The sequence below is a fragment of the Tachysurus vachellii genome, chromosome 17, assembly GCF_030014155.1.
Source record: "Tachysurus vachellii isolate PV-2020 chromosome 17, HZAU_Pvac_v1, whole genome shotgun sequence".
Classification (NCBI taxonomy): domain Eukaryota; kingdom Metazoa; phylum Chordata; class Actinopteri; order Siluriformes; family Bagridae; genus Tachysurus; species Tachysurus vachellii.
Genome location: NC_083476.1, coordinates 6,770,516 through 6,796,664, shown reverse-complemented (window position 1 = coordinate 6,796,664; position 26,149 = coordinate 6,770,516). Strand labels below are relative to the sequence as shown.

The 26,149-nt window shown below is 37.7% G+C and overlaps 1 protein-coding gene across 2 annotated transcripts in view; it reads right to left on the bottom strand.

Moving 5' to 3' along the window:
* Positions 1-1,570: 1,570 nt before the first annotated feature.
* The window catches only part of unc5da (unc-5 netrin receptor Da), a 198,458-nt gene continuing 173,879 nt past the window's right edge, over positions 1,571-26,149 (bottom strand). For both annotated transcript variants that reach the window (XM_060890757.1, XM_060890758.1), the window contains exons 10-17: positions 19,242-19,568; positions 19,014-19,098; positions 14,602-14,764; positions 12,594-12,815; positions 8,693-8,845; positions 7,533-7,697; positions 5,669-5,847; positions 1,571-2,110 (exon numbers count right to left, since the gene is read on the bottom strand). In XM_060890757.1, coding sequence (XP_060746740.1) covers positions 1,714-2,110; positions 5,669-5,847; positions 7,533-7,697; positions 8,693-8,845; positions 12,594-12,815; positions 14,602-14,764; positions 19,014-19,098; positions 19,242-19,568 — 1,691 coding nt within the window. In that variant the 3' untranslated portion in view covers positions 1,571-1,713. The remainder of the gene's footprint in view (positions 2,111-5,668; positions 5,848-7,532; positions 7,698-8,692; positions 8,846-12,593; positions 12,816-14,601; positions 14,765-19,013; positions 19,099-19,241; positions 19,569-26,149) is intronic.

The following is a 26,149-nucleotide window of genomic DNA, read 5'->3' as shown; positions in this document are numbered from 1 at the left end:
TATTTATTTAAATTAATGATATTGTCTTTTCCCGCCCATTAATTCCTTTAAAAGTCAACACCAAAGATTCTGCTGCCTCCCAGTGGGAAGTAGTGGTACTGCAGATTGGAAAAAACATTTTTTAACTCTAAATTCATTCATTCATTCATCTTCTACCACTTATCCGAACTACCTCAGGTCACGGGGAGCCTGTGCCTATCTCAGGCATCATCGGGCATCAAGGCAGGATACACCCTGGACGGAGTGCCAACCCATTGCAGGGCACACACACACACACACACGCACACACTCATTCACTCACGTAATCACACACTACGGACAATTTTCCAGAGATGCCAATCAACTTACCACGCATGTCTTTGGACCGGGGGAGGAAACCGGAGTACCCGGAGGAAACCCCTGAGGCACGGGGAGAACATGCAAACTCCACACACACAAGACGGAGGCGGGAATCGAACCCCAACCCTGGAGGTGTGAGGCAAACGTGCTAACCACTAAGCCACCGTGCCCCCTTTAACTCTAAATGACCTGATAAATTAAATTAGATATAACTCATGAAATGAAACTCTGTTATTTATATTTATATTAATTCTAATTATTTCATTAAAATTATGGCCATTTATTTAGTGAAAAAATAGAATTCTTGTTTAGATCTTGTTGGATGGAAAATCAATGCACAGATAAAAGCTCTGTTTTGTGAATTGCTCATTGAGTAGCTTCTTCCTTAATAAATTAAATGTGTAAAGTTGTATTAAATATAAATTATCATAGGTTTTTTAATGTGTGGTTCCTCATACTGGTAGGTACATTTTTCTCTTTTCTTTTTCTTGGAATTTAAGAAATATGCAGACAGACTGAGTCAAAACATATTCCCTTTGCACCAAAACACAAACATCTTTACACCATTAAGTGCTACAGGTCCTAGCTTACCTGCCAATCTGGAAAGTCATAGCATTTACCAGTCTTAAAGGGACATAAATTGTGTAAATGCATGATTTAGACTGAAGTCTCATATCACAACTCTTATTCAGTGCAATTTCTTCATTTTAACCTCTCTTTACCTCTGGGTTTTTAATCTTTTTAAATATACAGTATAATACCAATTCTCCATTTCTCCATAATACTCCATAACAAGAGAAGATGCCTTCAGATATCTCCGCAGGTTACAGTTTCTGTTTCTATATAGGAATGCACATGAGGTGAGAGTGTGTTATAATGCTCTTCTTGTCTAATCTGTTTATCTCTCCATTCATTTTATTGGCTCGGTTCTCTGTGACAATGTCTCATTTGCAAATGAAAGAAAGTGCAAAAAGTAAAACAAGATGGTTTTAAACAAAAAGACTGAGACAGAGTACTTTAATATTTAGAATGCCACTAGGGGGCGTCAAAGATGTGTGTGAAAGGGGACAGGGGATTAAAAGTGTGATTCCACCTCTTTTTATGGGCTCTCAACAATTCCAGTTCTGATTTGTTGATTTATTTTTTCAAGCTGCTGAAACGTCCAAATCTATAAATCCATTGTGAAAAGTTACTTCATATTAACATTTACATGTGTGTATCTCTCTCTCGTGCACAAACACTGTGCCACTGCATTACTTTAACCTTGAGTTTCTCTTTTTTTCATAGTCTAACAGAGTGAGGAGCTGCTCTGAGTCTCCGCCCCTTTTCCTCCTAGACTTTGATATTGGACGATTGTTCTCTGTGTAACATTTCCTAGGTGTGATCTGAGTCTAAGTCATTGTTGTACAGATCAATAGTGCGGTCGTGGGCTGGAGTTTTGCCAGTATTGTATCTTGACTGGTCCAGGATCAGAATATCATCCAGTTTTTCAGACTTTACTAACATGGTAGTGATGTTGGATGAGTTTTTTGAGTAAGTGAGGCTGAGAGAATTGTCTGGGTGTTTGGTTTCGTCCGGGTTGCCTATTATGCCCTGCTGTATGGGGTGGTCCTGATCACATACATTGCCAGATTGTTTGACTTGGACACGTCCAATTTCCTCCAAGGCACTGGCCAGAGATTCCAGATCTCCAAGTTCCTCATGTTGAACTTCCCACAAGCACAGAATCGCCGCTGAGGGACTTGACTGCCTTGCAAAGTAACCCAGATTTCTGTAGAATAAGAATTATGATCGACAGTGTGGATTGTGTTAATAAACAAGACTTTTTAACAGCAGTCAGGAATGACTGGTTTAGAATATTATATATACATGTACAATCAAAGAGCATGGAAAAACATTGTCAATTAATTAATTAACAAATTAATTTTCATGTTTATTACAATTTAACCCAGTACTTTCACCAGTTATAGAAAAATAATGATCATAGTTTAGTGATGCAGATGGTGTAATGGAGGATCTCAGGAATGAATTATAACAGGTAGCTGTCCAAAGCTTCAGAGTAGACATAAATATTCATGGCTCTATCATACACACTTGACTCAATGAATCATGTTAAAAAACTGATATTAGAATACAACAGCAACACAACTGCTAACTTTACTGAAGAGCCCCTTTGTGGACCATGATCTTGTCATGATGCTGTATCGCTGGGGCCTTACTGACCCAGTAGGGCCATCATACTTCCTGATGCCATAGGTCAGGCCATATGCATACCTGGAGACTCCCATAAAAGGTGGAATGTGACTTCTATGGTAGCAAAAAGACCTAAGTTAGTACAATCAGCTTTACAGCATGTACTCTGGTACCAAGCATCTGGATTGGTGTTCTGGAATGACCAAAGTAGACAGGTCTCTGGTTGTGAGGATACTCTCCAGTCTAATGCCTTACAGTCAGAGTTGGTCTTAGAGAACAAGAGGGTTGTAGCTATGAGATTATGACTCCTAAAGACTGTAGTTAAGTGTATTCAGTCTTTTGGTGTTTTGGAGGCATGCACTACTGACCCCATAGTGTTACTAGGATATTTAATTGCTCATGTTGGGAATGATGGAGATACAATTAGAGAAATGTAATTAGACTATTGTGAAAGCCACAGATTGCCAATAACAATTACTGCGTTTGAACGTAAAGTTGCTGATTAGTGTAATTGGTACTATAACATTTTCAATTCTATGATTGTACAATCAGCCTTGAGGCCTTATATTTTGAACACTTGGGTAAAAGTTGGGTAAATGTGTTAACTAATCACCCATTGGTGGTGCATGGTGAGTGGTGAGTTAGAGTCCTCACTTTAAAGTGTAGGTAGAAATTTATGGTACACCCCAGACTGCCACCCAAGTTGCTTAGGAGTGTTTGACAGAAGGTTTCGTGAGAAAAAAAGAACTTCTGAAAAAACTTCCTTGTACCAAGAGAAGTCATTGAGACATTGAGTCTGAATGGATCATGTTCAAGTCTTCAATCACAGAGGTACTGTAGTAGAAAGTGTCCTTTGCCATTGGGCTGACAGAGGCTGTCAGGAAGGATATGTTAGGAAGATAGTTAGCACATTTTGGTGGACACTTGTGGTGAGAAAACTCTCAAGATGAAGGAGACCTTCTAAATAATCCCCACAGGATACTCTATTGATTCAACTGAAAGGTATAAAAAAGGCAGAAAGGCTGAAGTGAAAACGGTGAGTTCTGAGAAGTCATAAAGATAGGACTGACAAAGAATATGGAGCTTGCAGAGGAGATGAGACCATACACAATCTCACAAGCAAGTGTAAGAGAATGCTGAAATCTGTTGGGGACATTGCTGAGTGATGGAACGAGCACTGATGAACTTCTTAACATAGAGGATATGCGCTCCATTAAGGAAGAAGTGAAAGAAATGTCAATGTTTTTGGAATCCTTCTCTGAAGCTGATATTTCTTTAGCAGTTAGAAATCTTCAAAGTAGCAGGACTGCATGGGTGGATGAGATTTGGCCATAGAATTAAATGGAGTATGTTGGGGCTGTGTGGTTAAAATGGCTCTTCAATTGCAAGGTCTGGAGAAGTGCCTTTGGAGTGGGACTGTTAAGAGGGAAGGTAGTTGCTATTTTTCAAAAATCTGTGATGAGATGGTGTCTTCCAATTATAAAGGAATCACACTTCTCACATTCCAAGAAAAGCCTATGTAAATTCCACCTAAGATTCAATGAGGAAGAACAATGTGGGATTCTTGTACAACTTTGGGAAGGGCCATGGAAGAATGATCTACCCTAAATAAATATAATTAATTCTGGACACGGCTTTGAGATTGTGTGCCTGAACTTTTTTTGTGGGAGGTACTGCAGGAACACATTGTCAGCACCTTGTGCAGTTTGAGTCTCTATGAATGCTGTGCCACAGTCTTAGCATTTAGTTGAAACTGTTTAATGTGGGTCTGTAACATCGTCCCTCCTGTTTCTGGATATCGTGATTAGCATGTCAAGATGCAGCAAAGTCTGGAGTAGTCTCAATTATAGGGTCTATTGTAGCACCCAACCACAGATATAGACCACAGATATTCCCTCAGGCATTTTCATACTGAGAGTAAAGTCAGCACCTCCAAGTCTGAGGCCATGGTTCTATACTTGAAAATTGTTGGATGTTCCTTTCAGGTGAGGTGGAAGGCCTTGCTCCTGCTGGAACAGTTTAAGGACCTTATTCACGAATGCTTTCAAAAAAGAGAGTGTGATATTGACAACCTGGCCAAGACAGCAGCAGCTATACTATAGTCACTGCATTAAACTGTAGCGGTGAAACAGTAGTTCAGTTTTCAGGCTTTCTGTTAACCAATCAATATACGTCACATGTGGTTACATCACCGCTGTAGGAAGTAGGAGGAATAAGGTCATTCATACAGGAAGAGTAAACGCTAGGCTAACTCGCTGTGATTGCATTTTATTTCATAGCCTGGCTGATGTAATTGCAAGTAATTATAACTATCACGATTGGTAATCACTAACTAATAGTATTAACAAGCACTTATATTTGCCTGTTGAACATTAGGTACCTTCCATACTTTAAAACAAACTGCTAGCTAAAACGAAACAAAAAAACAAACTTGTTTCAAATGTGTATCTCTGTCCAGCAGGAGACAGTGCTGCACTATTCTCAGCAGTACAACCTCTCTCTGGGTTAAGCATCTCACACACATCCTGGAGAGTTAATTGCTGAAATCCGCTTAACAAGGAAGCATGTCTCATTACACGCTGCCTGCAGAGCTGGATGGGTGGAAAATCCAGCAAAATCCTCCGGTCTTTAAAGCATGTGTGAGGATGTGTGTGGTTTTTATAGAAACGCAGACAGACTTTCCCTCCTAAACCGTTCTGACTTGACAGCCTATATTGGTACAAAAGCTGCAGTGCTTGGAAAAATCCCCTGGTATACTGGTGACAGTTTTCCTTATAAAATAGACTTTTTGCATTTATGTGAACTGTTAGCAAGATGAGCGGGTTAACAGTGAGAACAGTTTTATTTTTTAAATTATGCACTTTTGCCTATTTTAAAAAAAAATTTTTTTGCATGATGAGAGCAACTGGGAGATATGCTGTGTCTTTGTGAAGGTTTTCTATAGGAGATGGAAACAGCTTTTGAAATAAATTAAGTCATAGGAAGTGTGCCTCATTTTCCTCATTAAAATTTGACTGATGTAAATCTGGTTTCCTTTCTTCATGTCTCTCAAAATTACAATAAGTGATTGGACCATTCACAATTGTAAATGTGAAAAATGTGTGTGTGTGTGTGTGTGTGTGTGTGTGTATCTCACCTGTTTATATGCAGTTTTTGGGCTAGGAGCTGCCAGTCTTTGCCTTTGGCATTGGCCGTGTCGAAGGTGGCACAGATCCTCTGCCTTATGGAGAGGGGGATTTTAAAAGCTTTGTCTCCTGTCTGAGACGAAATGGTAGAATCTGACTGCGGGAAAAATGGCACCACTTCCCTTTGGCTCTGGAAAGAAAAAAAATGACAAAGGACAAAACTGATGATCAATAAGTTATTTACAAAAAGATCTCCAAATATTTCTCCATATTTAGAGACACTATTTTACAATATAAATACAAAATAAATACAATATTTAGTATTTTTGGGTGTGTCTAATTATTATGATTAAAATAATCTACATGTAGTTCAAAAGTTTTCTTGTGTACAGTTTTCCAGGATCAGGTTTTTCAGTAGTGTCTATCTCACTGTTTAACAGAAACACTTACCTTGTTTCACTGTACCTGATGGATTAACATCTAATAGGAGTCTAGTATATTTTCTGAATATTACTGCATAAACAGTCTTGGCTTCCACCCTTGTTATTCTACAGTTTATAAAATAGCACTTGATCCAGCACATACTCTTTTATGCCAGTTAGACCAGACGTAGAGTGAACCGTTGTTTAGGTATGGGATTAAAACACTGTATCTACTGTTATATACATATAAAATTCAGTGTATACACAGTATACACACAAGTTAACAAATTTATGTCACTATGGGATACATGCTCATGACGCTACAACGTGTTACATACTGCACATCATATTCTATTACTTTTTCTTATTTATTCTTGATTCTGTTTCTGATATCTTAGCTGATTATATGATGTCACACACGGAAGCAGTGTGTTTGAGGTGCGCATTAAAATACACCCACCAATTAAATCATTCATTCATTCATTCATTTTCTACCGCTTATCCGAACTACCTCGGGTCACGGGGAGCCTGTGCCTATCTCAGGTGTCATCGGGCATCAAGGCAGGATACACCCTGGACGGAGTGCCAACCCATCGCAGGGCACACACACACTCTCATTCACTCACGCAATCACACACTACGGACAATTTTCCAGAGATGCCAATCAACCTACCATGCATGTCTTTGGACCGTTGGAGGAAACCAGAGTACCCGGAGGAAACCCCCGAGGCACGGGGAGAACATGCAAACTCCACACACACAAGGTGGAGGCGGGAATCGAACCCCGACCCTGGAAGTGTGAGGCGAACGTGCTAACCACTAAGCCACCGTGCCCCCCCAATTAAATCAAATGTTGTCAATTAACCTATCAGAAGCCATGACATCATCTGGGCTTTACCCAATTTCTTTAAAAGCATAGTAAACTTCTGACTTTGAAGAAAGGAATACAATTATTATCAGAAAATTATTATGGCATTTATCAGATAATAATTTTGGAAAACAGGAAAAGTTTAGTCTAATAAACAGTAATGTTGGACAATGAGAAAAAAGGTCATGTGTCTTTTTATACAGTGTATGTAAACTTCTGGTTTTGAACTGTACTTTATAAATTTATTTTATTTATATGCACAGTCGAAGGAGGTGTGGCTGGGTTTTCATGTCAAGTTGTATACTGTATAAACTGTACCTGTGTACATGACACATGAAATCTTGAAGTCGGGAAATCATAATTCATATTATGATTTAAATTCACTATTTAGACTATGTTGAACACTGTGAATAAAACAGTGTTTAGTTACGTTCTCGTTCCTTACATGTAAGTCGACTCTATAATCTGGCACTACATCCTGTACGCACATACATTTTCCTGTTGGTGTGCATGTGGAAATATTTGCTTTCCAAGATGTACTCTTGTTTGTGCTGTCCTCTGGGTGTCTACATGTATGCTGCGCACCTCAGCCACGGTGGTGCAGATCTGCAGGATCTGCTCGTGACCTTTGACCTGCCGCACGCTGATCTTACACAACAGCTGATTGGCTGCTGTGTTGTGGCACTGCAGAGAGAAGGCACAATGCAAAGGAGATGCAGTACTGCACCAGACCCGAGTGAAAGAGAACTCCTGCTGAGACAAGTGAGAGAGAGAGAGAGAGAGAGAGAGAGAGAGAGAGAGAGAGAGAGAGAGAGAGAGAGAGAGAGAGAGAGAGAGAGATTAAATCTGGGATTTTTATTTACAAGTTATTTCTAGACTATTTGTACTTGATTCAATAATAGAAATGGACTGACCACTGACCAGCTACCCCTTTATTGTAACTGACACAAACTGTGCATGGGAAAGATAATCTACAGGCTTGTGGAAGGACAAGGTACACTTGGGTAATAATTAAGTAAGTACTAAGTAATTAGTAATATTAATTATACTCATTATAAATAGTAAGGTCAGTAGATTTGTAAGTGCATAAAAGCCCAAAAATTAGTACAACCGTGTGTGTTTGTATTTATGTTTGTATCCTTATAACATCCATCATGTCTCTTTCTTTCTTTTTTCTTATATCTTTTTCTTTAATATGCTTTCCTTTCTTTATTCTTCATCTACTTCTTTTAACTCTTTATTTCCCTTCAATTTTCCCATTACACCGATTCAGCCATATGTTATTATTGGTCATTTGCACATAAGGAAACCTAAAACATTAATAAAACCTGTTTTTTTTGTGATGTAAATATGTTAAAATATGAATGCAGAGAAATGATGGCATGGTAAATGTTTGTTCTACACTCTTAATAGATATGTGCATAACATTGTGTCATACAAGCAAGTGACCAAGATACAGCTAGCCATTCACTTCCTGTGCAAGCTCAGTTGATTGGCTCTAATAAATTTCTTAGGCGCATTTTGGGAGTTCACTATTAAAGTGTGTATACTGTGTTTCTTTGCATTATCATCTTTGCAACTTAATTAAATACAAAAAACAAACAAACAAAAAAAAAAAAAACAACCACAACTGTCCCTCTAGCATCCCTTACTACCTGAAGCTCATGAATATTTGCATACTAATCTGCATATTAATGTGGAACACACTCCATGGCATAATGAATATACATAGACTGAGGCGGGACCTGGCAGGTGGCGAAGGGTTTGATGTTCCAAACAAAGTGAGGTGAAACATCCTGGATGGAGATCTGCAAGTTTGAGGAACTTCTACTGAAGAACAGCGTGCACGGCTCTCTCAGGAGACGACTGCACTGAGCATGCTCCAACCACAACACCTCCTACAAACAAGAGAGAAGCAAGAGAAGAAAAGAACTTAAGGTAAACTAGAAGCAAAAGGAGATTGAATGCAGGAATATGGAAGAGTGAGTGAGTGAGTGAGTGAGTGAGTGAGTTATAGAGTGAGTGAGTGAGTGAGTGAGTGAGTGAGTGATTGACTAAATGAGAGTGAGTGAGTGCGTGAGTGGGTGGGTGGGTGAGTGAATGGGAGTGAGTGAGTGATGGTGTGAGCAAGTGAGTGAGTGAGTGATAGAGTGGATGAGAGTGAGTGAGAGTGAGCGCGTGCATGAATTATAGAGTGAGTGAGTGATTGAGTGAGAGTGAGTGCGTGAATGAGAGAGAGTAAATGAGTGAGTGAGTGAGTGAGTGAGTTAGTAAATGAGAGTGAGTGAGCGAGTGAATGAGAGTGAGTAAGTAATTGAGAGTAAGTGAGTGAGTGGGTGAGTGAGTGAATGGGAGTGAGTGAATAAGTGAGTGATGGTGTGAGTGAGTGAGTGAGTGACAGTGAATGAGAGTGAGTAAGTAATTGAGAGTAAGTGAGTGAGTGGGTGAGTGAGTGAATGGGAGTGAGTGAATAAGTGAGTGATGGTGTGAGTGAGTGAGTGAGTGACAGTGAATGAGAGTGAGTAAGTGATAGAGTGAGTGAATGCATAAGTTTAAACTAAAATTAAAATTTATTTGTATATCGCTTTTAACAGTTGTCATCATCTTGCCGCAGCTTTACACAACATAAACATAATTTTTTTTTAACATAAAGATTAATATAATACAAAAATTGAAGATTAATATTAGATATATTTAAATGTGTTTGTATTTAGAGTGAGTGAGTGAGTGAGTGAGTGAGAGTGAGTAAGTAAGTGAAAGAGAGTGAGTAAGTGAGACTGAGTGAGTGAGTGAGAGAGATAGAGGAGTATAGGGGAGAAAGAAAGTAGAAGAACTGTGTGAAACAAGGAAATTCAGGTTGATGGAGGGAAAAGCTGACGCTGAGAGCCAGTGTGTACTGTATATGATCAAGCAGAGCAGAATGTAGTTTGATGCAGCCTCAAAATGTGCCTCACAATGCTTCTTAAATTAATGTTCAATTTTCCCTAGTTGTAGCTTATCATCCGGACTGCACCTGGGAATGTCTACTACAGTACATTACTTCTGTGTGAGGTGCAAATTACGCTTTAAAAGCTTCTGTGAAGTGATGAAAAGTTCAGCCATAGAGCTGTCAAAAATCTCAGGAGTAAATATGAAATGCACAAGTAGCAAACATACTGTAATACATGTTAATGAAGTTGTTATGTGAACATGTATATGCCATTTGACTGCTAACTCATTTAAATAAAAAAGACAGATGTCTAAAACTACTTCTTTTCAAAAAGTGTTAGAAATATATTTTTTGCTTAAGAATTTGTAATTTCTTTACACCTGAAAATTGGCCTTGTACATGTATCCTTAAGAATGTTCATACTCACGGCATTAAAAGAAATAGCAGCATACGTTTACCTTTATCTTTCTGTCAATCTAACCTTCAAAGATACCCAAATGACACAGAATATAATAAAAAAGTTTACATACAATGGATTTAGTGGAATTTTGTAAATAGCTTGAATAGTCAGAAGGTAATGTGATAAAATCAGGTGCTTCAATTCATCCAATAGTTATTCATCCTTGAGTTCTTAATAGTGTTTCATGGGTTCTCTCGATTTGCTGTGACAAATATGTCTGGATTTCAATTCTGACTCATGTTTACACAAATCATTTATCTATGAATCTACATCTGCATGCTTAAAAGAGATTTTAATAATTTTTTTTTTATTATTTTAATTCTCGGGAGCTAATATCCAAAATGGTACAAAATGATGTAATAATCCAATTCTAAAAACATTCAATCCTGAATTCATCCTGTTCCTGGATCCACCACAAAACCACCCAAAGCAGATTAAAACTCTTATTAAATATGAAAGAATTTTCAAAAACCTCTAATTGAATATTGCACATTCAATATATCAAGCATAATCAGGTCTCCTGTTTATGAAACCTCAGCAGCATTTGAATAATGAATGAATAAGCACGCTTTGTAAAATCCATTATTTCACGCTTCTATATCTCAACACACGTCTAAATGATGGAGTTCAGTGAACAGAAAAAATTAGTTTGTTTTGCTTAAATGGTTCCAACAATTCAGCAGAATGGCATTTAAAATACTTGTGGCCACAACGTGTACTGATTCTGGGTTTGTTTGTGAGAGATGCTCATAATCATGGGCTTGATCAAAGAATTCCTAACAAACTGTGGATCAACTGCACACTTCAGAATTTATTATTAACATTTTTATTATTACTGCGCATTACTATCAAATCTCAACACTAGCATTGCAAAATAGCAAATAGCAAATCTCAGCATTAGCACATGCACATGACACATGACTTCCCAGCCAATCGTAACACCCTGTTCTACACCATCATGAAACCTGAACTTTCTCTAAACAATTGCAACCAGCCAATGTGTAGCCAATGCGTACAGACAAAGACAGCTCAGAAAAAGAAGTTGGCAAAATATTTCAAGAGTGCTGAGTGAGAGTGGTGTATTTAAAAGCATGGGCAATGAAGAAAGAAGTGAATCTAATTATTAGTTACAATGATCTCTGCTGGTCAGAGAGGTGCTATAGTAAAGCTGTAAGGATGTGGTAAAGTGTCAGCTGTGGACCGAAAGGAGGAGAGTCCTGAGGCTTGGGTGACTGTGATCCCTTACAGTGAGTAGCTACTGTAGGGCTGGATCTGGCTAAATCTAAAAGTTGTGCCCCAGTTCACCTGGTCCTGTGTGGACACCACCTCTCACCAAGAGCAAAGGTTGTCAGGTTGCAGGAGGACTTTGTGTCTGATGTGTTTTTTTACACCTCAATCTGTTTGCAAGGACCTCACAGAACACCACAATCAGCACATAGAAATAGCCATCGGGAGCTACAAGGTTTAAAACTGACAAGACTCTGCAATCACTGCATGCTTGGATGCCTGACTCTGTTAGTCTGTAATCAGGATTGGTATGATGGGTGATAAAGGAATTAGTATTCAGGAGAGGACCTCTGTATGTAGATGCCTGTCCATCATACTCATATGTGGGTCTTCCTCAAACTAATGCCATAAAGATTGGAGTAGCATTAAGAATTCCCCTTTACTGAAGTCTTAAAGAGATCCAAACCTGCTCCAGCTTGATAATGCCCTATGCACAAAGTGAGATCCAAAAAGACATGATTAACTAAGATTAGTGTGGAATTTCAGTGTTCTGTACAGATCCATGACCTTGGGATGAACTGAACAATGACTATGCACAAGGCCTTCTCGTTCATCATGACCGGACGTTTTTCATGATCTTCCAATGTCTAGTGGAAAGGCTTCCCAGAAGAGTGGAGGCTGTTATATCAGAAAAGAGAAAACAAGGGGTGTGACTGGTCTTGTGTCCAGATATTTTTGGTAATAGTGTATATATCCAGACCAAAATAACCACTTATGAGTTGCAAACACACTGCTTAGGATTGATCATGATTGTGTCAATCTGGCAGTTTGCCAGTGCTGCAGTGGTTTCTTGTTAGGCTACCAGGTTGCTCTGCCAGGTATTGACAAGCTGTCCACTCAATTGCTTCTGTTCAACATCTACTCTTTCATTTCATGCAATTAATCAATTTTTTTAAAAATCGACTTACACACCTAAATACTCTAACAAGAGGTTGTTAGTTGACAAAATAATTGGGAATTTAATTGTCACCTGAAAGGCATGTGGCGTGTCATCCACGCAATAAACGCGGAGTGTGTAAACATCGCCCTCTGAGCTTCCAAACACAGCAATACTAAGTCTTTTCACTGCAGATTCACTGATCGGAATTCCAACCAGAGCGTAACGGCCAGGCTGATCCACAAGCACAAAGCAGCGTCGTGACTCCAGCACGCAGTAACACAAAGAGCTCTCTTCTTTCATCCACATCACATCCTGTCGAAAACACACAAAGCATTAAACATGTACGCAGTTTACTGCTTACGAACATAAAGTCATGATGCATGAAGGATGGAATAAAACACAGATACAGTATTAATTGTTTTGTGGAACTTTCTCATAGTCCTATTTCTCAAATCTTAAATTTCTCATCATTGCAGCAATTTACCTAGGTGACGTACTTGTGTGGAATATCTGCAAAACAAGTTCATGTTCTCTCTTACATTATATCAGCTATAAACAGTAGTTGTTCCCTCATCAGCCCCATTTTATCTCTCTTGAAATTAATAAGAGAAACAAACAAACAAATATTTAGCTTTCATGTTATCACTGTCCTTAAGACATTCCCAGGTTGAAAAATTAACAACACTCATAAATGTTGAATAAGCTTCTCCTCATGGAAAGCTTCAATTTTTCAACGGTTATAGAATTTTCGTTGTTAAATTCGTTTATTTTCAGTGTTTAATTATTTCCAATATTAAAGTCTCCGTGAATGAGCTGGATGAAAGTATAAGTCACATTTATGCATAAAATTACTTCAATTTCACTTCAAATCACTTCAATTAAACACAAATCTGCATATTCATGTCATTACAGGTGTCATGCAGTTATTATAGTATACAGTGCAAATACCTATCAATAAAGTTTTGGATTGTTAACAACAAGATAGTAACAACAAGAGCTTAATCTTTATTCTTTACCTCTAAGGTATTAAAGTTTTGAATTTTTCAATTCTTCTCAAGAACATTATAATAAGATCTAAGTATTTATGGTCTTAATTGCATACTAAAAGCTAAAAAGCATTTCCGGTAATTATATTTTACAGGTTATACTATATATAATATATCGCACCTGTTCGTGCCTGGTCATATTCATGAGACATCAATTTTCAAACCTTGCATAAGTTCCCTACTCTTTAAATTACATGCAAACTTTTTCTTCCTCAAAATTTCACTGGAACAACGTTCACAGATTGACTACAGGACCAGAAACTGTGGTGGATTTGTGCAGACTTTAAATAAAAAACAGTTGACAGTTAAAGATTCACACACCCTATAGACCAACAGTGCAAAATCTCAGAAGGTAAGAAAGGTCAGAGAAGTGTCAGTGGTGAACAAAAACTAATCCAAAGAGCATTTAAAATTTTATACTCAGAATCACAAACTTTGTACTTTAAATTCTAAGGGCTGTATTCAGAGTTACAAATTTCAAAATATAAGTCATTATATACAGTACACAGGGAAAGTTATGTGTATTCATACCCGGGTTACTCGTAATTATCTGGCCACCCCATATAGATGTAAACGGAGTATAGTTGCTAGCTATTTCTTTAGTAGGCGTGTCAGAAATAGGGGGTATTAATAACGCCTAGCGCATGAGATATAATACAAATATAGTTTATTTCTTCTCATTTACATTTTTCCCCACCGTATGAAGGATTGGTATAGTTTTCCAAGGAAAAAAACGTGGGAATCAATATGAACAAAATATGTTTTCTTAGTTCCTTTACATGAAACTTTACCGCTAGCAAACAAGCAGATTTCTAAAGGCTTTGTTTTATCACATTTAGGCAGGTAGGCCTACAGCTATTTTAGCAGCAGAAGTGAAAGTGTGTCCATTTAGGCAACAAAAAGATTATACTTCTATCAAATTCCTTTTTACAAATATATTTTTACTCAAACTTACTTTTACTAGCTAAATGCAATTCAATAAAAGATGTAAAGAAGACGCTAAAAATGTCCTACTATAATAATAAGAATAAGAATAATAATAAATCACTGACCTCCCAGTTGTCTCCATGTGTTTTTCTCTTCAGTCTTACACTCCAGTCCTCTGAGATATCTGCACAATGTGATATTGTCATGGCGACGGGACATGACAAGTTGACACCTAGTGGACCAAATGAGACCTCTGGACCCAGAAGAACCTCGTCATCAGAGAGAACACTGTGAATAGAAATTTTAGGAGTGGAGTAACTGCCATATCACATGTAACTGCCATACAACGTGTGAAAACAGAAGGTGTTTTCTGAATCTGAATAAGGCTGTATCTCAAACTGCACATCAAACTGCACTATCAGCCATAGACTATTTATTTGACTATCTAGTATCTGGATTTTTGTAGGGTAGTGCTGTCAAATAGTGATGTTGTAGCCTAGTGGTTAAGGTGTTGGGCTACTGATTGAAAGGTTTGAGCTCAAAACCAAGCTAGTAAAGATAAAAGATATTTATAAAGCATCTTAACCCTTAAAAGAGCTCATAAGTTCAAAAAGTGTTACGAGTAGTGAGAAGGAAGTCTGAGATGCTAAAGTTTCTTAGCAGAGGAGAAAATGGTTCAAAGGTGAAGACAGAGAAAAACTGTATTGTATACAATATTTAATAATGATCTAATACAGATTAGATCGTGTAGGGATTATTTTTGTGACCAATCATATTAGAGACATATTATGACATCTCTGAAATTATATAATTTGTCTCTATTGTTTCTGCACTGTAATGATATTTACATTTACATTACATTTATTACATTTATAACATACAGATGTTAGCGCATCTCTAATATGATCGGTCACGAACGTAATCCCTACACAATACAGAATCAAATATCTTAACATAGAGACAAAGTGAAGGCTTATAATAGATCATAATTTAAAAGCGCTCCTATATATATTTTTTATTAGACAACCAATCACAGTCTACAAAAGAATGTCATACCTAGTAATGGGTTAAGCCCCGCCTCCTCTCTAAGATAAAAGTTGTAATATGCTTGCTCAGAATTGCTCTGAGATTGGTCCTGAATCACTCTTAAGATAAGATTCCTAGTTAGACATTGTGTGTGTGTGTGTGTGTGTGTGTGTGTGTGTGTGTGTGTGTGTGTGTGTGCGTGTGTGTGTGTGTGTAAGGACAATGTAAGATCTCCTAATCTCCTAGTGGCTGCTTTCAAGTGCTCATGACATGTCTGCAGACAGATGGAGATGCTTTAGCTGCATTTTGAAGGATTAATATACACACACCATAAAGATTGTAGAAAACTACAAAAATAGTGGCATGTTGGTGCAGCAGGTAGCATTTCTGCCTCACCGATCTGCATCTCTTGTTTGATCTGTAGCTCTGATGGCTTCTTTGGTTTCCTTCTATTCAGCAAGGAAGTAAGCAAATGTATAAAAATTGCACTAGCTCTTAACAAAACTGCGCTGGTGGTGCAGAATGAAAGGATGTAGAAACAAATTTTTAAAACATTTAGGTGCCTTTATATAAGATTAATGTCTTCAAAAACCTGTCCAATTTCCACTTCAGTTCCCACACAATATTTTGGTTTGTTTATTGTTTATTTTTTGGTTTGTCAATTCATTTAGTCTCAGTAATTACAGAGATGTTGAACAATGATGCTGCGCTTGGCTTTGTGTGTGTGTGTGTGTGTGTGTGTGTGTGTGTGTGTGTGTGTGTGTACAAATACAATCTACTTGATGAACAAGCAGAAGCTTTTGTTCAGGTTGTGGGAGAGAGAGAGAGAGAGAGAGAGAGAGAGAGAGAGAGAGAGAGAGAGAGAGAGAAAGAAAGAGAGAGAGATTCGTCAGTGAGAGTAAAGCACAGCTGTTTGATTGTAATGATCAGCTAGATATGACAAGATGGTGCTTGTTTACTTACAGAAAATATTAGGTTTGTCTTTGGTCGTCCCATTTGCTGAAGATTGGAACAAAGGCAGCCTGATAATCAGCTTAATTACTGTGCTTGAAGGTCAGTTGATAGTAGTTGATATTTAAAGAGTGTATGTGTGTGCAGGTGTGTATATGTGTGTATATGTGTGTATGTGTGTTGTCATTGCCTTTAATGAAGAAACGTTTTTTAATTACTGTGATGTAAAGAAATGCCTGTACTCTCTCTCTCTCTCTCTCTCTCTCTCTCTCTCTCTCTCTCTCTCTCTCTCTCAGACACACAAACACACACAAAGACACACACACCAACAATGCTCAAGGTCAGTTATAGTCCATTTTAATAATAACAACTGAACTGAAACAACTTCATTAACACAATTAATATTTGTGGTGTTGGTGACCATGAAACAAGATTGTTCTTTTGATTCCTTTAATTTTAAATTAAATTTTAATTTTCCTTTAACTTTTGATTCCTTTAATTATAATTACTGAACACATTAATTTGGTTGCTTAGAGGATGAAACTAATTGATTCGGTGCTACACTTCACAATAACCCACAGTAAGTCATAGGTAACCCTTCAAGGACTAAGCAGAAATTAAGTCCCTACTAATAAATACTGAGTGATTACTCCAAAAGTTAGAATAATACATAACCGTTTTCTTAGTTCAGTATGGATTAAGCAATAATTACTGAATCTAATATCTCTCTCTCGAAGAGATTAGCTCTTTGTGTTAGCATACATACAGTTTATTACAAAGAAAATATGCACTCAAATATATGGCTTCACATAATCAGGTAATTTAGATGACAGGCAATAATTTTATCTAAGCTCTAGTATCTACTCTCTCTCTCTCTCTCTCTCTCTCTCTCTCTCACACCCTTTCTATGAGTGTGTATAAGCAATATCTAAATGATTATTGCTTATGAACAATGCTAATTATCATAATGAATGCAAATATGCAAATCTATTATATAATTACTACACAAACATGCAGGCAAAGCAATTAAACCTCAAGAGTACTGCACACCATCTGCTGCTTTTACACTTTCCAAGTCCCTTTTATTTGATTTCTCTCGTCTCCCCCAAATTCTCTCCTCTCTTTTATTCTTAATACTTTCTTTTTTCCTCGTTTTCCCTCTGTAAGCCTTTCGCTCTTATACTGACATATTCCTCACTTCACCCCTGAATGGTGTGTCTATCATTCACAATCCCGCCGCTTTAGCCGATACGATTTTGAATGACGGCTCTGGTGAATGGATCCGGGTTTGATTGACAGCTGGCTGGCTGGGCGTGTTAAGATGTCTGTCTGAGTTCAGTGGATTTAAAAACAAAGTCTTGATGCATCAAAAAGATTTATAGACTTGCTTTAAATAATAATAATAAAAAAAATACACTGAAAACAAGTCCAGAATGTGGCACAAAGGTGCAGAGGATAAAACTGCTGCATCAAAGGGTCTGGGGTTTGGTCCTGATTTTGAGTTATCCTCTGTGTGTTCAAATCCTCCGACTGTCTAGAAACATACAATTAGGCTTTTCAGAAAGATCTAGATGTGTTTGTGAGTGTGTGCATGATGCTCTGTGATGTACTTGTGATTTTCCCACCGTGTACCCAATGTTCCTGGGACTGGCTATGGATTGAACATGATGCTGACCATATAATAGAAAATAATAGATTAAAGATTAATATAAAAAAATATCAATCAGCAAACTGTAGACAGGTCGAATTTAATGTAATAATCTTAATGCCATATCCCATTCGTTCACCTTATAGATTAGTAGGCTGGATTTTAGAGTTAATTTGTACTTTACTTCATCATTTTTTACTTATCCTCAATTTTGACCAATTAAAAGCAGTCCTACAGAATGATGCTACCATCACCATGCTTCACTCTGGTGGTTGTATTCTCAGGGTGATAAGTAGTGTTATGTTCTCCCATAAAATGTATTACTTTGTGCCAAGGCCAAAAATTCATTCCATGAAATGGTAGCTATGTTTTCTAGAAGAAGAAATGATTTTCTGAAAAAGCTGTGCTTGAGAAATGAAAAGACAAGTCTATTTATTTATTTCTTTAAATTCTTTGTGAAGACCAATACCATATTTTGCAAGTCCAAGAACACAAACCTGTATAGATGAGTCAAATCCAAATCAATTCTCAAAATGACTGGAGACTGGACCCAAAACATGGTATTAGACTGGCTACTCTAAATCGTCCTAAAGGTGTGCAAGAGTGTGTAAGTTGTTTACAGTGTGTGTCTTTGTTCCTTGTGATTGACTGAGTCTCATTCTGGATCTACTCCAAATTTGCAGTTGAATGAATGACTGGACGAATCTCCTAATAACGGAACTTACATTTTTAAACACACACACACACACACACACACACACACACAAAGAGTTACCTACCTGTCAGACTTGATTGCTCTAGATCCCTGAATGAGTTTAGCCCCAAAACACACACTAATAGACAGATGCTAGCATAATGAGATAAACAATAAAACAGCAGTTAAATCCTGTGTGTGTGTGTGTGTATTCCTACCAGGTGATGTCCTGATTGATGCTTATATACATTTCCCAGCTTGTGTCTTCTGGAATTGCCCCATGAGGAATCAGCAAACTCACACCTGCAAACATGCACACACACACACACACACACAGACACACAATATTTGTACAAACATACTATACATGTATAAGACATAAGCAATGCACATGGTCATACACACTATTCTCTGATCACACACACATACTGTACACACACACAAACCTGTGTGTGGCAGCACAAGCCGACCTCCATTGTGCCCAAAGTGCCCACTGGTCTTGAATATTGGCATGCTAGTGGGTGAAGCCATCAGAAACTCTGCCTTCCTGCTTCTTCCCTCAATCATACCATCATGAGGAAATGTAAGATGTAGAGCTACGGAACGAGGAGCTGTTCCCTCTGTCACATCCAGTGACATCATGAAGGAGCTGTCAACTTTGACTTTGACGTCAGGTAGTGGGTGTAAAATGAGCTCTTTATCCGCCGAGTCAGGAAAACACATGGGGCTTGAATATGACACAGAGCGACCTGGATTCATCAGTAGCGGGTTACCTGGAGAGGAGAGGTATTGAGAGATAGAAGAGAATATGATCTTGGGGCAGGGTGTGTAGGAGCCATAGATATATTTCTGTCAATATTTGAATATTTCTATTCTTGGTTTGGAATGTTTTTTTTTTTTGTTTTTTTTTTTTTGAACAAAAACGTACAGATTTCTTAATAATTTACTGCTTCTATCCATCATTATGGATTCAACAATAACATTTGCAGAACTTTGTAACATCCTTATTATTTAAGTGCATGTATCGTGCATAATTTAACAAGCCTTTTTGTTGGCAACAGTGACTGGCAACAGTCACGCGACATTCCATGTCCTTCCTTTAACTCTAGCTTGGACTTCCCTCTAGCTTCTTTCTGTTTCATATATTTATTGTTTGCTCACAAAAAAAAACCGTGAAGACACTTGGATAACAATAACCAACATATTTGTATACAACATTTTCCTTTTTTTTTCCCATAAAAAAACACAAGCAAAAAATAAATAAATAAATAAATACATATATATATATTAAAAAAAAACAAACAAACAAACAAACAAAAAAAACCTAAAGAATGTATGTTGGAGTCAGGCCTAGCTAGCTTGGAAAAATTGCATAAATGGTTGCCACTTGTAAAATTTGACGAGATTACCTTTTTTAGAATATCTTATTTTTTCCAGTTTTAGAAAAGACAGTGATCCAAAGTGTACTGGATGGGGCATTTGTTGCTTTCCAATTAAGGAGGAGATGGCGTCTCACTGGGGGGCATGGTGGCTTAGTGGATAGCACGTTCGCCTCACACCTCCAGGGTTGGGGGTTCGATTCCCGCCTCCGCCTTGTGTGTGTGGAGTTTGCATGTTCTCCCCGTGCCTCGGGGGTTTCCTCCGGGTACTCCGGTTTCCTCCCCCGGTCCAAAGACATGCATGGAAGGTTGATTGGCATCTCGGGGAAATTGTCCGTAGTGTGTGATTGCGTGTGTGAATGAGTGTGTGTGTGTGCCCTGCAATGGGTTGGCACTCCGTCCAGGGTGTATCCTGCCTTGATGCCCGATGACGCCTGAGATAGGCACAGGCTCCCCGTGACCCGAGGTAGTTCGGATAAGCGGTAGAAGATGAATGAATGAATGAATGGCGTCTCACTATCAAGGAAGTGAAAGCCAGGACCTCTAACTGCACAGATGAAAAGAGGTGGTATTCTTGAGGAGTACTAAAAATGGCTACATGCGGAGAAATATTAATGGTTTTGAGGAGCACTTTAGACATGGTGTCAAAATAAGTTTGCCAGATATTTCCTAGAGTTGGACAAAAGAAAAGCATATGTGCAAGAGTACAGGGCAAACCAGAGCATCTGTCACAGACATCAACTGTATTAGGGAAAATTTGAGATAGTCTGGTTTTAGAATAGTGACATCTGAACACTACTTTAAATCGTATTAAGGTCAAGCGGGCACAGATTGAGGCTTTGTGAATGCCGTTTAAAACAGAGTCCCACCAGTCAACATCAAAGTCCAAACCCAACTCTTTCTCCCAAGCCTCCTTCATCCTAGAGGCTAAATGATCGTAGGACAGAATAGTACAGAAATTAAAGATCTTTGTGAAGGATTCAACCATAAAAGACTGTCCCATGTCTGCTCGGGAGGAATTTGTGGAAAATTAGGAAATAAAATTTTTACTCAGTTCCTAATTTGGAAATACCTAAAAAGATGTGAAGGTGGGAGGTTGAACTCACTAGTTAGATTTGTGAAAGAACGAAAAACCCCATCTTTATAAAAATCCTTAAAACATTTTAGCCCTTATCATGCCATAAAGTGAAAATAGAATCAGTAAATGCAGGTTTGAACGCATAATTCCTCAACAGTGGACTTGACATGGCGGGAGTAAGACATTTAAAATGCTTCCTAAATTGAAACCATATCTTTATTGTGGAAATGACCACTGGGTTGCTAGTAAAGCCAGAGGGGTTGACTGAAGCCATGCCAGGCAGTATTGCCAGTAAAGAGGACGAGGGACATGAATGTATTTCCAACTGACACCAAGGTATGTTAACCAATTTTAGCCAAAATATAGGGTTTGCAATGTTTTTAATGGATTTTTTGAGTGTGTGCCCTCTGTTGCCCCCTTTCCACCAGAAAGAACCGGGTGCTGGTTCAGAGCTAGTGCTGGTGCTGGTTTGAAGTTGGTTCTACTGGCGAACCTCCTAAGAACCGGTCTGCCTTTCCATGGGCTAGAGAGCCATCACAGTGCCAATTCTTACATCACTGTATACAATGTTATATAGCAACATTAACAGAGCAGCGCCAAACACAACATCAACAATGACGGATGTTGATTTACTGTTAATGCTCATGGCTTTGCGAACCTACATTGGCATCCAAACACGGCAAATCCTGATTTAAAATGATTTAAAAATGGCACTAAAGTTCTCTTTTGTTTTGTTGGTCACAATAACCCCGCCCCAGCCCCTGACACAAGTGGTTCTAAAGTCTATACCAGCAATGTTTTGGTGCTAGTTAAGAACCACTTTTTCTGGTTCAGAGCTGGTGCTTTGGGTGTCGAAAAAGAAAGAGCTGATTTTAAATTAGGCTCTGGCTCTGAACCAGCACTCAAACTGCCTTGGTGGAAAAAGGGCATAAAGGTCATTGGAGGCAAAGTTATAAAGGTGTGGAAAGGAGAAGCCAATAGAGGGTAGTGGTGGTTGCGCATTCCATCATTGACCCTAAGACTAGACAGTAACACAAAGATACATATCATCACAAAATAAATATATTCAGTTTACTTTATGTCCATCTCTCATGTATCACTGGAAGCACTGAAAGAAATATTGGAGTGTTTTATCACTACAGGGCATGTTGTCATGTTACTACTACAACTAACAACAACAGAAAATCACTGTGTCTTTGATGGAAGACCATTAGAAGGGAAAAAAAATGAAACCAAAGACTCTGGTTCTGCATGCTGAATAAAATACCCATTAAAATAACAGCTACAGCTGCTTATAAAGCCACACTTTGTATTTGCATATGTCATAATATCATTATTCTAATTTTCTGCAAATATATTAATGACACAACAATGTGATCAGAATGCCATGTGTGAAGCAATCATCTATGTTTGTGGGAAAAGAAACCTGTGAGAAACCTGCATGTGCTGTCCAAAAGTGACAGGTTTTTAAAATTGACATTTTATTATAGACACCATACTGAGAAGCAGTAAACTGATTAAAAAAAAAGTTTAGATCAAATTCTGACCCGAGTCGTTTATAAAAGACCTGTAATGGATACACTTTCGTTTATCTGGTGTTTGGGACAAAAGAATGGTGCTCACATATAATCACAAGCTCTTTTCTATGTACTAGAGGTGTAATGATACATGGAGGCATAATGTATGACGATACAAAATGGGACATTATGTTTCATGGAAATGTGCAATATCTGCATTCTATTAATTAGGCATCTCATGCAATTCCATTTTTCTGAACACCAATAGCCTAAATCTACGCATCCCATTGAGTTAAAATATGCATTCACCCTCCATTTTTATATAGGAATTTCTGTATATCTGCCCACTTATGCAGATCAAGAGCTTAAGTTAATGTTCAGCAATCACCATTGGGTAAATGTGCTGTGCCATGGTTGTTGGTACCACATGTGCTGGGTTGAGTATTTCAGAAATTGCTAATCGTAAGGCAGAATGGGACGAGAAAAAAGAACACTCAGTCAGTGGCAGTTCTGTGGGTGGAAATGCCTCGTTGATAAGAGAGGACAAGAGGAAGATGGTTCGAATGTTTTGAGCTGGCAGTCTGTGATGTATGGTGCCAGGGAAATTCTAGCTGACTTTAGAGCTCTTTTTTTGGAGTCCCCAGGTCAGGCACTTTAATAAATCAATCAAACTTCGTGGAGAATTTATAAATATATTTCTTTATTCTTAACATATGGTGAACCTGTAGTACATTTTGTTTAAGATATTAAACCTCTGTTCCTAACAATATTTAATTTTTTTGTGTAGACATTAAATGTTTTTATTATTATTATTTTTTATAGAAAGATTCTTAATTCATTTACATTTTTCTTCCCATTTTCTGAAAATCTAATTAAAACGACTCACGAATGCAATATCATTGTTACGATAAATAACAAATAATTATATTTGTTATTATTGTAAACTCAGCGGAGATATTTATTCAGCATTAATGAAAGAAGTGTCCAGTTTCCTGACACGTGAATCTTCAAGAGAGGTTTTTGTACTTTAGTGTTTCTTGGCTAACATTACAAGCTATGCTTTATTCGTCTTATTAACTTCAAGAGAAAATAATGGCAAATGATTTAGGAATTTTGTTAATGTAGTTATCATCATTCTTTAATAAATCTTTAATAAATTCTTAAATATTTATTGTAGGATAAGATGAATAAAACATTGTACAGTCCTTTGCTGTCATGTCCCGTTTTATTATTGACATACCGCTTTTATTAAGTCTTGCTGAAGAACTGACGTAATGTCTAACAAATCTTGCCAACTTTCAGATGCTTCATGCTACATAAGTGTGTGCAGACAAAACATGTTAGTCAGAAAAGAAAACAACTGAGGCACAGCTCAATGAAGCATCACAATAAAAGAAAAGGAGTGACCTATTTTTAACCTGACTTCATCATCCTTGGAAAAGCATGACAGATTTTTAAATGTCTGCTTTAATATTTCTGCCTAAAATGATCCAGGACACAGGGTTTGTCCAGCTAGTTTTTGATATATGTGACCATTGTCGATGACTAGGTCAAAACTGTGTTTTTGCAAGCTGCATGAAATATTTTGTTGAAAATTTGTCACGTGTTGGTCTCAGATTCTTTGTGAACAACGCAAGTATGAAACATGTGGAAGGAGAACTTGGAAATTGAAAGGGAAATTATTCTGGGTTAGTACAGATACTATGATAAATTAGCCAGACTCCACTCAAATGATTAAAAAAACAAACAAAACATAGTGCAAGATTTCTACTGAACAGCTGCTGGAATTTCAAAGGTTATATCCATCAAATCTTTTCTTTAAACTTAAGCTTTATTCAAATATGTATTTGGCTTTTTGAAATGCCATGTAGAATGCTAACTATAGATGAATGTCACAACCAGGGAAGGAAGGAGACGGACCCGTACACAGGATAGCTTCAAATGAATGGGGTTTAATAAATGATAAAGACAAAGACAGTAAATGACGAGGACTACGATAATACAAATGACGAGACCTAACCTTGACTAGACGTAACCAATGAATCTGCTCACATTTATACAAAAAGACAATGAGATACAATTAGGATCAGGTGTGGAGACAGGGAGGAGCAGGCGAAGGTGGGGCAGACACGTGACAACAACAATAACAGCAACAGCACATGGCCGAAAGTCCGGGCTGATCCCTGACAATGAAATGGTTTGTTGGTATATAAATCCAATCCCGTACCAACCTGAAGCTGATTATTTTCCAATAACAGCACATCCTGAAGTGTGTTATTTATCTTACACCCCCCAAATTACCTGTGACTGTGATATTTATTTATTAAAGAATGAAATGTTATACTTTTTATCCATTTATATTAACATTTAATGTTATGGAATGACCATGAAACAAGATAGTTCCTGTTATCACATGTTCAGATTGTGATCTCTATTGAACTGAATTCCAAAAAAACGGAACTTATTACAAAAGCATCCTAAAGTGCAAAGCAACCTGTCCTGAGGGTTTTACAGTAGCAGAAAGCCTAAAGTTAAAGCTTTACCTCCTGATTCCTTAAAATACCCCTGGATTCCTTAAAAGTTTTAGAAAATCAAACAACCCTTTCCTTTGTGAATTATCTTGCTGAGTAAATGCTCAAGTCCCTTTCTTTTATTGTCTTACCTGAGACACTTCAAAGTTGCCTCCATGTACTTAGAAAACAGTTTTATTTTGCTTTGCAAGTTCTAACTGACCTTCACTGTCCTCTTCATGAGAGGATATAAGTGTATTAGCTAGAATTTTACCGAAGTGTCACATACTGTAGAAAGGGAACTTCTATTAAAGGTACAGTAGCATGATGTGGAAGGCAACTTAAGATCTACACACAAAATTGATGGTACCCTTCCATTAAAAAAAAGAAAAACCCACAATAGTGAAATAAAGACACATGCAAAGCTAATTACAAGACACACTTTAGTTTAACATGTCCCTATGGTCAAATTATTTTTAATCTTTTCTAGGGGTACCATCATTGTTGTCAAAGCCAGTTTCATTATTATTATTTTTTCAAATGCTTCTGTTGAACCACAATTCAAAAGCAATGTCTGATTTTCATTAATCAATTTTTATTTATTATTACTTTTGACAGTTTAAGTTATTTCAGTGAGCACTGTGGGGTTTTCTTTCTTTAATTGAAGGATACCAAAAAATTTGTCCACATGTGTAAAGTATCAGTAAAATCCAGCAAAGACAGCATTAAAAAAGTTTCTGACATGAATCTTCAACCCATCCCTGTCAAAGCGACAAATTTTGATGTTGGCTTTGACGAGGCAAGTATTCGCAAAGGCCGGCGAATACACGCGAGGCAGTTCCCCTCATTGTGCTGAGTGTTTTGATATAT